This window comes from Chinchilla lanigera, unplaced genomic scaffold (genome assembly GCF_000276665.1).
Source record: "Chinchilla lanigera isolate Chin_1 unplaced genomic scaffold, ChiLan1.0 scaffold00033, whole genome shotgun sequence".
Lineage (NCBI taxonomy): Eukaryota > Metazoa > Chordata > Mammalia > Rodentia > Chinchillidae > Chinchilla > Chinchilla lanigera.
The window spans coordinates 5,012,032-5,025,027 of NW_004955434.1; the positions used below are offsets into that span (position 1 = coordinate 5,012,032).

The 12,996-nt window shown below is 41.0% G+C and overlaps 1 protein-coding gene across 2 annotated transcripts in view; it reads left to right on the top strand.

Moving 5' to 3' along the window:
• Nucleotides 1-12,996, top strand: part of Dock8 (dedicator of cytokinesis 8) — a 201,399-nt gene that overhangs the window by 162,885 nt on the left and 25,518 nt on the right. For both annotated transcript variants that reach the window (XM_005388589.2, XM_013516312.1), the window contains 6 exons: nt 2,322-2,418; nt 4,424-4,558; nt 5,742-5,894; nt 7,310-7,468; nt 8,999-9,099; nt 9,853-10,045. In XM_005388589.2, the coding sequence (XP_005388646.1) occupies nt 2,322-2,418; nt 4,424-4,558; nt 5,742-5,894; nt 7,310-7,468; nt 8,999-9,099; nt 9,853-10,045 (838 nt within the window). The remainder of the gene's footprint in view (nt 1-2,321; nt 2,419-4,423; nt 4,559-5,741; nt 5,895-7,309; nt 7,469-8,998; nt 9,100-9,852; nt 10,046-12,996) is intronic.

Below are 12,996 nucleotides of genomic sequence, written 5' to 3' on the forward strand. Positions count from 1 at the left end.
TAACAACAAAAACTGTGCATTTGGTAGTTATAGAACTGCTTAGCTCGTTAGGTCATTTACTCTCCAGGATTAAAGACAAGGCTCACAAGACGTGTTTTGCCTGGACTGAGTAAATTGATATTTTGAGAAACATTTCCCCTTTGCTTGCAGTAACAACACAATATTGAATCTTACTCTGCAGGCCCTGCCAATTTTCTCTACAATATTGAATCTTACCATGCAGGGCCTGCTAATTTTCTCTAGATTAGTTCTCAGCCCTGAGCTACCTGGTGGGCTTCTCATTACCAGAGCTAATGATGCACATCTGCAAATCTCCAGGGGCTGTCTTAGGACAGGTATAACTGCTCAGCTTAGCCATTTGGAAAACTTTTTGTAATTATTATAATAGTGTCTTTCACCTTTCTCTTTCAAATCACATTCCAATTATTTTAGTTTCTTTTAGAGCAGTAATTTTCAACCTAGGATACACATTAGAATCACCTGGGGAAATTTAAAGCTCTTCCTTTCAAAATGCCCAGACCGATTAACTCAGAATCTCCAGCTGTGAGACCCAGGAACCAGTATTTGATAAAACTCCCCAAGAGATTCTATTCTGCAATTAAGTCTGGGAACCACTGGTAGAGTAAGAATAGCTGGTAGGCTTTTCCAGACCCAGATCAGCCAGATGTGACAGCACATACCTGTAATCCCCAGCAAGCTGGAAGAATGAGGCATGAGCATCCCAAGTTCAAGAGCAGAGTGGGCAATTCAGTGGCACTGTCTCAAAAACTAAAAAGAAAGAGCTGGAGATGTAGATCAGTGCAAAGGCCTTGAGTTCAATCCCCCGTCCATTACTGGAACAGGGGAACTAGCAAACAGCTAAAATGGTGATCCTGGTCCAAGACATCTGCATGCATAGCATGATATCCAGCCCTTATTGTACCATCTTGGCCACTGATATATCTTGGGAAAATCAGTTCTTCATATCTCTTTCCTCAAAACTAAATGTGTATAGTGATACAAAATACAGTAGTCCTTCCTTATCCACAGGGGATACATTCTAAGAAGCCCCAGTAGATGTCCAAAATCACAGATGGCACTGAATCCTATAGACAAAAGCACTGTGATACTGTAATATCCCATCCAATCTGATAGGCAAAACAGATACCACCTAACTAAAGGGTGGGTAGCACATACAGCATAGATACGCTGGACAAACCATTGCTTCAGGCTAAATGGAAAGGTACAGCATGCTCTTTAGAATGGCGCATGATTTGAAACTAATAGGTTTTTTTTGGTTTTTTGGTTTGTTTGGGTTTTTTTTTGTCTTCTTGAGACAGGGTCTCAATATGCAGCTCAGGCTGTCCTTGTTCTCACTTTGTAGCCCAGGCTGGTCTCAAATTTGCAACGATCCTCCTGCCTCAGCCTCCCGAGTGCTGGGATTACAGGCCTGCACCACCACACCCGGCCCTTAAAACTAATAGTTTATTTCTGGAAGTTTACATTTAATATTTTCAGATAGCAATTGACCATAGATACCTGAACCACAAAAGCAAAACCATGGATGAGGGTTTTTATTTAATACCTTTCCAGCTTCACTTGGATTTTATGAAAACAAATTGATTAGTGCATAAACCACACCGATTCCTTAAAATGAAACTTAATAGAGAAACAGAACCTGGCAGTTTCTCTCCCATTCCTTAGTATGTAATAACTTATAGTCTCCAGCAGTATGGTAGATGACCTGCCCTCCAGGAGTGCAACTTTTGCCTTCCATTGGAAGAGGGTAAAAGGCCTTACTTACACTTGGTTAGGCAAACCTAAAATGCTGTTTGGGAAGTTAAGAGATCTTATCTTCTCTGACCTGGTTCTGTAGCATCACCTTTTGCTAACCTAGCAGCTTTGCTGTTTGCCAAACTCACATCACACCCAGCGTCTGCAGCACGTTGCAGGGGCTTCCCCTCACTCAGATCTGAAGATAGTTCTGATGCATGAGATCCAGGCAAAGGTCTAAAGCTTTAGGCCACCATCTGATGGGCTCTTGTAATTGCTAGTAGCAAGCAATAATTGCATCTCTGCCCATTTTGTTATGTTTGTAATTGTCATCATTATTTATAATAGGGGATGAGTATGACCTGGAGACTTTACCTAGATAGTCTTCTAGGCAAGCATCAATCTCAGAAGGCGCCTGCGCTTCTTACATACTCGAACCAGCTGCTTTATTTTCATTTCAAGGTTAACTGTTCCAAGGATTTCTTTATGCTTCAGCGCATAGATTGCCATCATTAGAACCTGGCCAAGTTTCATTTGTGCTTTAATTTGACCTCTTTTTTGTTTCTTAGAACGAAGGCAGAGATAGACCAAGAAGCCTTAATCAGTGGCAATCTAGCTACAGAAGCAAATTTAATCATCCTGGATATGCAGGAGAACATTATCCAGGTGAGGACAATAAACACCTCCTCTGATCTGTTTGACATGACTGTATTTACTGGAATTTTAGAAGGAATTCTTTATTTAAAATCGCAAAAGAAGCAAACATGATCCCAAAATGCCTTTTTAAAAAAATGAACTTGGGAAGTTTGCTTTGTAACAGCATCCACCTTACACATTCCAGAGACGTCATTCTTGTGACATCTTTACTTGGAAAGAGTGAGGTGTTTGATGAGCTGACGCCCATGGTTAAAGTGGCCCACCTATGTGCCAGGTTCATAATGTGAATAGTGGGCTTCTAGTTTAGTATCTAGAATAGGCTTGGTAACTAGGTTTCTTTGCATAAGTCAACTTCAGTTGAATAATGGTCACTGATTGATTGGTATAGGGCGGTGATAGTGAACCTATGGCACACATGTTGTCTTTCTTTTAAGACAAAAGATATTAGCGTATAAGTTGTTTAGTCTAAACTGAAACCTCAGTATTCAAGGTTTAATTACAGTGCCGGCACTTTGCGATAAATAAGTGGGTTTTGGGTTGCATCCTGGGCCCTTGGCTCTAAAAGATTTGCCATCACTGGTGTGGGGATTGTTATTGTGACTGGACTAGGTTAAAAGCAGTGCTAAGTATGATAAATGATGACTGTTTTAGACTCCAGTTGATCAGAGAAAGTTGTTTGTCCCCTGAATTTGCCATACCTGCTGTAGAAAAGTACAGTCACCCCTCTAGATCTGCAGGTTCTGCATCTTCACTTTCAATCAGCTGCAGTTCAAAAATATTGCATGCGTATTGAACATGTACAGACTTTTTTGTATCATTATTCCCTAAGTAATAAAATATAACACTGTGTATGTACCATTTTTAGTGTGCAAAATATCATAAGTAATACAGAAATGATTTAAAGGAACTGGAGGATGAGTGTAGTTTATATGTAAATATCACAACATTTTACAGAGCCACTTGAACATCCTCAGATTTTGGTATTTTTGGAGGAAGGGAGGAGGTCCTGGAACCATTCCTATATAGATACCAGTGAAGGACTACCAGTACATAGTGTCACTGTGAACTTTGCACCAAAGCATATTTAATTTTCTAAATGATAAATCCAAAAAGTCCCAAGAAACCTATAGGGTAATGACTTTTCAGTTGCCCTAAACTATAAATCTTTACATTTACCTCAAAAAGCCACTCCCCTCTCCCCGCCCCCCGCCCCGGTACCGGGAATCAAACTCACAACCTCGTGCTTGCTAGACTGGCGCTGTACTGCTGAGCTAAATCCCCAGCCCCAAAAAACCATTTTTAGATGAGATCCATTGTTGCTTTTAGGGCTAGAAGCAATACTGTTGAAATGCAGTGGAACCTTAGTTATATAACTTTTAACTTGTCTAAAATCAAAATCATTACTGTACAACAATAAAAGTTAAAATGTGGGATATCTTTAATGACTTCCATATCTTTGATTGTGTAAATGCTCAGAATCATATTATGCTATCTTTATACAACATGACTTTGGTTTTTTGTTTGGGTTTTTTTTTTTTGGTTTTTTGTTTAATAACATGACTTTGGATGCTAACAACAGTCTTTAAAATGTATTAGTAGTTTTCCAGGAAAGCTGAAATTTATTTATTTATTTTTACTTTTTACTTTTTTCATACCAGGAATTGAACTCAGGACCTTGCACTTGCCAGGCAGGCCCTGAAATTTATTTATTATCCTTGGTATGGTTAGTCCTGCTGCAGCTGATAAATACATTCCTGTTTAGAAACAGCATTGCCCTGAAGCAGCCGTGTTTTACCATGAATCCCACAACTGTGATTTTGACAAGTAAAGCTGTCCCTTGTGGACTTCAAAGAAGGAGCATGTGATACGGTGGCTCACAAACCCGTAAGACCTTTATCTGAAGGCGCTGGAGCATCAGATCCCTGAGTTAATCAACTGGAGCTCCTCTTGTTTTCAGCCCCAAACTTCCTGGCACAGTGCAAGTATTCAGCGATGCTCTCCTCTGTTCCTCCAGGCAAGTTCGGCTCTGGACTGTAAAGACAGCCTGCTAGGAGGTGTCCTGAGGGTCCTGGTGAATTCACTGAGTTGCGATCAGAGTACCACGTACCTGACTCACTGCTTTGCGACACTCCGAGCCCTCATTGCCAAGGTAAACATAGATGCTTGTTTTATTACTCTTAATTAAGAGTAAGAGTCTCATGTAGCCTCACATCGCTCTTCAAGTGGACCAGACTGCACAGAGTGTACTAAGTGGCCCAGCATCAAATGTCTTCATTCTTCCTATGAAGAAAGTAGGTGTAATGGTCTTCTGGAAAGTCATCATGGAGGGGCAGTTGGTTGTGTCCGTGAAATGTAGCCCTGACTAGCAAAATGTGAAATGGCATCTCACTGAGAGTCTATGCCATGAGAACAAAAACAAATTGAGAGGCTACAATTTTACCCTTTCTCCTGCATGCCCTATTAGAAGAAGATTATATCCTATACATGGCTCCCATTAGGAAGTCTTACAAAATATGTACCTTGACTTAGTACAGTCATCTTACATGTTTTACATGTTCTTTGGCCTATTAGTCTGGTTTTCAATCTGTGTATATAATTAACTTTAGAAGGTCTTACAAGATAAATAAATGAACCTGACGCTGGAAAAATAAAAAGGGGTTGGAGGGACAGGGAAAGAAGAGGATTGAAATGTGTTATGTGCATATGCCAATCCCCTGTGGTGAAGAATCATTATGTACCGCAAACATGTACTAATAAAAGTCAGAAATATTGGAAAAGCAAAAATAAATGAATAAAAAAATTTTCAAAATGTGTCATACAATGCCACAGGTTTAGAAATTAATTTCTGATAGCCTGAGAATGTACGTTAGCTTTGGATGTCCCACTTTATGGAGAGAGTTTTTCTCCTTTATGAGCAATCTTATAGAGTACTTTCTCCACAGGGGCCTCTTCACTTTAAAAAGTAAAATTATTCTACTGTCCCCTATTAGAACCCTTTTCTCTTTCTTAGTCACCAGTCATTTCCAGGGAATCCAGGAAACTCATGATTAATTCCTTCAAAGATGTGACTTCACCAGTGAATTCAACCTGGGTAACGATGAAGTTAATAGTCCTGGCCTTAGTTGTGTGGTTCATAATTAAATCCTGCGTTGACTTCATTGCTTAAACCCATCTTCTGACTCATGTAGCTCATTATCTATATAGAGCAGTGCATTAAGTCTTCTGGGAATTTTGCTTGTCCAAGCAGACATTTGCATATTTCAACAGGCACCCAGAGCCGAAAGCATATGACAGTGCCAACTGATGCTCATGTCCTGTTGTGTCTGTCCTAGTTCGGAGACTTGCTGTTCGAGGAGGAGGTGGAACAGTGTGCAGACCTGTGCCAGCGAGTGCTGCACCACTGCAGCAGCAGCATGGACATCACCCGGACCCAAGCCTGTGCTACCCTCTACCTCCTCATGAGGTTCAGTTTTGGAGCCACCAGTGTAAGAATTCAGACCAGCTGGGTGATCCAGAATTAGAAGAGGAAGTCGATGCAAAACATTGTTAGAGGGGGAAAAAATTCAAACACTTGGCAATACTGCCATTCCTTTCTGTAAGACACAGTTGAATATGTAGATGGACAGCAGCTTTCATCTGCATTGGCATCTTAGAGTGACAGTCAGGACTAACGAATGCACTGGTTGCCGTGTGTATGTATCCCTAAGAAATGGAAGAATACATATAGATTTAAAATTACCATCTGTGGAACAAATACAACAGACAGGTTAGGAATTTAGTAGTGTATACTGTTTCTTCATTCTGAATTGGTGCTGATTCTGGCTGGTACCAGGAGGAACTCTAGAAGAGAATTTTTAATGATCAATGTCATCTAGACCTGAGTTTAAATCGAAGCTTAGAAGCCTTTGGAGTTCAGCTTTATTGTAAAACAGTAAAATTTTGCCTTAGTTTATACAGAGTTAGATAGGTTCTTCTGGAATTTTTATTTGTGATCCTGTTAGTAAGCATATTCAAATGATGTTAAAAGATAAATTGCCCATGGAAGAAATGCAGGGTCCTCAGAATATATTAGAGGTGACTATTTAAAACTCTATAAGATCTGGGCATGGTGCAGCGTGCCTGTAATCCTAGTACTCTGAGAAGCTAAGGCAAGAGGATTGCAAGGTTGTGCCCAGCCAGACCAACTTAGTGACTTAGTGAGACCCTGTCTCAAATTTAAAAAAAAAAAAAAATTGGGGGCTGGGGATTTAGCTCAGCAGCACAGCACCTGCCTGGCAAGCGCAAGGTCATGAGTTCGATTCCCGGTACCGGAAAAAAACAGACAAACAAAAAAATTTTAAAAGGGTGCAGATGTAGCTCAGTGCAAAGGCTCTGGATTCAATCCCCAGTACCATATGAAAGGAAAACTCTTTAAGGCATTTCCCATGGGCTTTTGGGGTAGCCGTATGTTCCTGTGGTCCTGGAAAGACCTGAGAAATGAAAAGTGGTTGCTTACTTAAAATATAAAATCTCAGGAGCCCTTGCCTTGGATGTCTCATTCCTCTTTACAGTTTAAATAAAATGCCTAGGAGAGAATCTTGACCCAAAAAGGTACATTCTGTGACCTAATTTTCTAAGAATCTTCCAGCCTTGAAGTAGGGAGGCAGCCCAGTCCTCAATGAAAATTTAAAGAAAGCCTCACAGATTTATATGAGTGCAACATCCATTCAAACTATTTAAACGATAATGTGAGTCTTGTGCAGAGTGTAGCTCACATTTCATTGAGAGAAAAGGAAATGATTAAGACTGGAATAAAAGACACGCTAGGAAGTTGTTTCTGTCTAGCCCTACCACCTTCAATTATTTACCAGCTGAGTATCTCTATTTATGCTTTTGTTGTTGCTTTCCTTTTTTCATGCAGAACTTTGCAAGAGTAAAGATGCAAGTAACCATGTCTCTGGCATCTTTGGTGGGCAAAGCGCCAGACTTTAATGAGGAGCACCTGCGAAGATCCTTGAGGACCATTCTGGCCTATTCAGAAGAGGACACAGCCATGCAGTCAACTCTTTTTCCTGTCCAGGTAGACCAGTGAGCATATCTTGCTTCATGCAAGAGTTTGGGATCGGCCAGTTGTCAATACACACAAACACAGTGTGTTTATGCAAATATAATTTAGACATTATATATTATTTACAGCTATTTATTGCCTGTCCAATATATGCGTGTTCCGGTACCTTAAAATTCTTAAAAAACCTATCCACCAGTGTCCCCAACCTTCAGATCCCAAGAGTCTGTTTGGAAAGTGCAGTCTCAAAGCAATGAAGGGTCAATACAAGACAGACACTAAATGCTGTGTAGGGTCAGAGAAAGGGAGGGAGTAATTAAACAATCTAATGCCCCAGAAAGGCTGGGGCAGGTACAGGGAACTGAAGAGGAAATTATGGTAGGGGTGAGAATGAATTGTGTGTAAGAAAGGGTGAAAGGATCAGCTTGACCAGTGCGCACAGGTTAGAACAAACTTGTACAAAAGATTAGTAAGGAGAGATAAGGAAACGTTGGGCGGTCACCTCTCCATGCCCATTGCATTGCTGTGAAATACAAAGATAAGCACGACTTTTATCTTTTAGCTGAAGTTCCTGGCCTACTCTGTGCTGGGTTCCCACTTAAGTTAGAATGAATGATGAAAGGATGAGTGAATTTTTCTTTCTTCCCTTAGTGTGAGGGCTCTGTGGCCCAGCCTCTCCCGCTTTCTGCAGTAAGGTCGTGTTCTCATTCTCAGACCTCTTTTCCGGCCCTCTGCTCTGTGTCGTAGCCTGCCTCCCTCATCTCCTCTTGACCATGCTCCTATAAATTAATGTCATCAGTATACAGGGATACTTGCCAGCAAGACCAAGCAAAGTAGGGGCCATATAATAGAGGTCTTCAGTGTCTGCGCCCAACTAAACAAGTCTAGTGGAACGAATTTTAAGAGCCCTGGAGGGGCCAGGGATATAGCTCAGCAGCTCAGTGCCCGCCTGGCAAGCTCAAGATCCTGAGTTTGATTCCTGTTCAAAAAAAAAAGACCTGGAAACTGGTAGAACGAATAGGAGAACGTTCTGTAGCTGAACCACTTGCCGGGGTCCACATATCAACCCACAGTCTTTTAGCCTTGGTGTGCTGCAAGCCCCGCTGGCTGCCCCTCCGGTGTCTTCAATTAAATGGCTCCAAAGTTCTAAAAATTTGGAAGCCTCAAGAAGATCCAGAAAGCTTCAGAAACATGGAACCCAAGCTGAGCACCTAAGCTGCCTGTACTTGGTATAAAAATCGTGATGCTCCAGGTTGCAAATAACTGAAACTAGTTCAAACTAATTTAAATACAGGGTGTTAGAGTAGCAGATAATATATAACTTCATGGCTCACAAGACCAGCTCACATCTGGGCCTTAGAAGTACCTGGTCTTACGTGCATGAAAGCCACAGAGGAGCCAGTCTAGAGTTTCCTCCACTTCTGGTCTCTGCTTCTCTCTGTACAAAGCCTTACCATAGATTCCCCTATGCAAGTTCAATATAACCCTAACTCCTTACAGTGGACTGCACACCCTGAATTATTGAGACCTTATACTTCTTTGCAGCTAGAAGAGCTTCTCTGCAATCTGAATAGCATCTTATATGACACAGTGAAAATGAGAGAATTTCAAGAAGATCCTGAGATGCTCATGGATCTCATGTACAGGTGAACACTTCTGATAAAATCAAAAGGGTACTATGTGGAAGGTCTGGGATTTGTCACTATAGCATGTTTACTAATGCAGTTATCATAGTAACACGGGTAAAACTGTTTTGATGACATCCAAACGTATATGTGAAAAAGGTTGGAAATTACACATTCAGAACGGGTTAACTCACACATACATGAATTTTCAGAAACATCACCCTAATTTAAAGTGAGTTACCTAATTTATAACACTTCTTCCATTTAAAATAGACTGAGAGAAAATAATTATCACCTGTTATGCGAATTTTTTTCCTATATGGTTTTGTCCCACTTATATTCAGACATATTTATATCTATATATGGTTTTATATTAGAATCATATTTCACTCCCTAGTTTAAAATTTTGCCTTCCAGTCCTTGTTTGGGAGGAACTTCTTACAGAAGCAGAATTTTTCCAATGCAACATCATAACTAGGGTAGTGCTTTTTTCTTCTGATATTATGAAAGGAAAGGAAGAAAATTGCTTGAAATCTGTGATAAAGGACATCATTTTACCAAGGCCTTTTTCTTCTCAAAAGGCTCTTCCTACATGCTCTTTCTTCTGTCCAGCACACCCCAGGCATGGAATAAACATAGTTGGATGAAAATATTTGCTTTTTCTCTCATTTTCTGAAAATGTAGGCAAAAATCTTGGGGGGAAAAGTAGCCATATACGATAGAACCGTGTCTTTAACTGGTCTTCCTTCATCCTGTTTGTTAATTTGTCTTCAGAATTGCTAAGAGTTACCAAACGTCTCCTGATCTGAGGCTGACCTGGCTCCAGAACATGGCGGAGAAACACACCAAGAAGAAGTGCTACACAGAGGCTGCCATGTGCCTGGTGCACGCAGGCGCCTTAGTGGCCGAGTATCTGAGCATGCTAGAGGACCACAGCTACCTGCCTGTGGGCAGTGTCAGCTTTCAGGTGCGGTCAAGTTCAGCTTTTCTCTAGGAGCAGTGGTCTCTACCAGAGGCAATCTTGCCTTGACCCCCATGTGACAATGTCCAGAGGCACTTTGGGTTGTTACCACGGCGGGTAGGAGGGTGAGTGCTGCCTCCCTCTAGCAGGGAGGAGCCCCAGATATTGCTGAACGTTCTACAGTGCGTAGGGAGTTTTCCGCCTGGTAAGAATTATCTGACCTCAGTGGTTATAGTGCCAAGGCTGAAAAACCCTGTGTTAATGTGTTGTATTTGCCTCCTCTAATTGCTTCGCCATCTTTCTTTTTTAAATTACTGTTTACAGTAATGGTGTTTAGAGTCAACAGGCACTTGAGTAGACATTCTCAAACAAGTACATGCGTGATTTCATTTGACCTTTGCAATAAACCTGTGAAGCTGGCAGACGGCGAGCATGTTATTACTCCCACTTCACAGATCTAGGAACTGAGAGAACAATTTTCCTAAGGTCATTTAAACTCTTTCTCAAAGGCCTGTAATTGGCACTGTATTCCGACAAGCGGGAAAGTATTTCTGAACATTGGAGAAATGATTTCCCTCTTGGCCTAATCCCTTGATTACACTCCTCAACTCTGTAGGGTCTCATTCTCTGATCCAAAACTTAAAAAGAACCAAACTGACCTGGGAAGGGAAACAAAAAGCTAAATCAGTGTTTTCTGAGGATGAGCTGAAAATTATCCAGCACTGACAGGGCGAAACTGTGCCAGACCTAAAAGCGAGCTCAGACTGGGAGGCTCGGTTGCTACTTGGACTGTTCTTACGGCGCAGCTTCATACAGTCTTTAGAGGATAAAGAAGTGTAAAGTGTTCGGCATAATCTGCAGAGATGACCATCCCTGAAACTGCAAACAATGTAGCTACAGTAATCGAGGTCTTTTCAAGCCAGACTTAAAAAGCCAGTTGCAAGTATTTGTATTCTTCTTGCTTGAGTTTCTATGACTGATTTTATGAAAGGCTTTGTTCTCCTTAGTGTTCTTCAACATGTTTTGTGATGCTTTGTCAAACAAAAGGAAAGGACAGTTCAAAGTCGCTTTCCCAGGCTTAGAGAATAAGTCACCGAAACCATGACTGCTAGAGTCAGAAGTTTCTAGTTTGCTCATCTGCAAAGCTGGGTTCGCTTCCTGTTCCTAACACCTCCTTTCTTGTGTCCTCAAGAGCAAAAATATTTATTGTATGATTTCACTCTCAGCAAAGACATTGTATTCTCAATTCAGAAATGTTTCTTATAAAAGCCAATGATTAATTACACATACAGAAGCATAAAAAGATTACATCTCATTTGGAACCATATAAAAGGGAACGAGAAAACGACTTTAAAAATCAGTTTAGGCCTGGAATTCCAGCACTCTAGAAGGCAGAGGCAGGAGGATTGCAGGTTCAAGCACAGCTTAGGCAGGTTAGCAACTTAGCGAGATGCTGTCTCAAAATAAAAAAGGGGTAGGGACGTAAATCAATGCAAAAGTCCTGGTTCAATCCCCAGTACCGCTATCGGCTCTTTCATCAGGTGTATTTTGGCCATGGGATATTATCAAGGCTAAGCACAGTGGTATTCTTCTATTTCCAGAAAATCTTTAGATTTATCATTTAATGTTGAATTGAATCAGCTTTTCTTATTTTATTTGCTACCATTTCTCATAATTTTATGCCTCTTTCACTGTTACTATGTTTTATTTACTATTTAATCACTGAAATATTAATTTCTTTTTACTTTTGTGTTTAATAAGCCTTACTCTCCATATTTGACTTAGACTCTAGTTATTTTGTCTCTAATGAGACATGCCAAAGTGAGATACAATGGTTATTTCAAAATCAACAGAAATGCCACATTATCTCTACATGAGGGCATACCGCTCTGTCTTTTCCTATCTTTATCCCTTCATCCCTCTTTTAGAGGATCTTTTTAGCACTTAATCTGTCCTCATAAACTTTGCATTCCAACCAGGAACATTGTGTAACTACATGTTCCGTTCTTCATTCAGTTACAATGATGATGAGTACTGTTATAAAGAGACATTTTATGTCTCTTTATGTGAGCATTTACAGTATGAGCATTTACAGTGTGGCCCAGCCTGAGGGTCAGGGAAAGGATAAAGGAGGTGGAGGGGAAGGTAGAATAAGCTGTGAAAGGTGAGGCCTTCATAATGTGTGAAGAGCACGATGAGCTAGGTGTTCTCTGGTCCAAAAGAGATCCCAGGGGCTGGGGATTTAGCTCAGCGGCAAAGCGCCTGCCTGGCAAGCACAAGGTCGTGAGTTCGGTTCCCGGTACCGGAGAAAAACCAAAAACCAAAAAAAAAAAAAAAAACAAAAAACAAAAGAGATCCCAAATTATGCTAATGCTTATGGTGAATCCTTGCTTCTCTCCAATGAGACATACCAGTCAGTTTGGAAATGGATGCTTAAGCACCACAGAACACCCATGGTAAAAACGGAATTCATCCACCCGCATAAGGGAGGTTACCCTGGAGTAGTACTCACCAACTAAAGACCCAAACAGAGCCGTCAGACCTCAGTGTCCTCACCACTTCCTGTCCTGCCTTCAGTTCACTGGCCCTCATTCTTCATAGACTTCCTACCCTGCTTACGGACTAGGCTCTCATCTGCAGGTTCAAGCCTGGGAGAAAAGAGAGATGCCTCATTTCTAACAGCTGCAGAGAAAGTGTCAGGACATCTTAGGTATTCTGATTGGGTAATGTGTTTATCCCTGAACCAGTCATAATGGCCAAAGAAATCACGTGATCTGACTGGCTAGGTCAGAGTCACAGATCTTCATCTAACGTTACGAGTGATTCTCCAAAAGAAGGAGCGCTTTATGTTACAGAAGGAGGAAGGAATTATGGGTAGTGTTAACAACACCTGTGCACTGTTGCTTTTTCTTAAATGTTTCGATCTGGTTCTGCCCCAATAAACTCGAACATTTGGA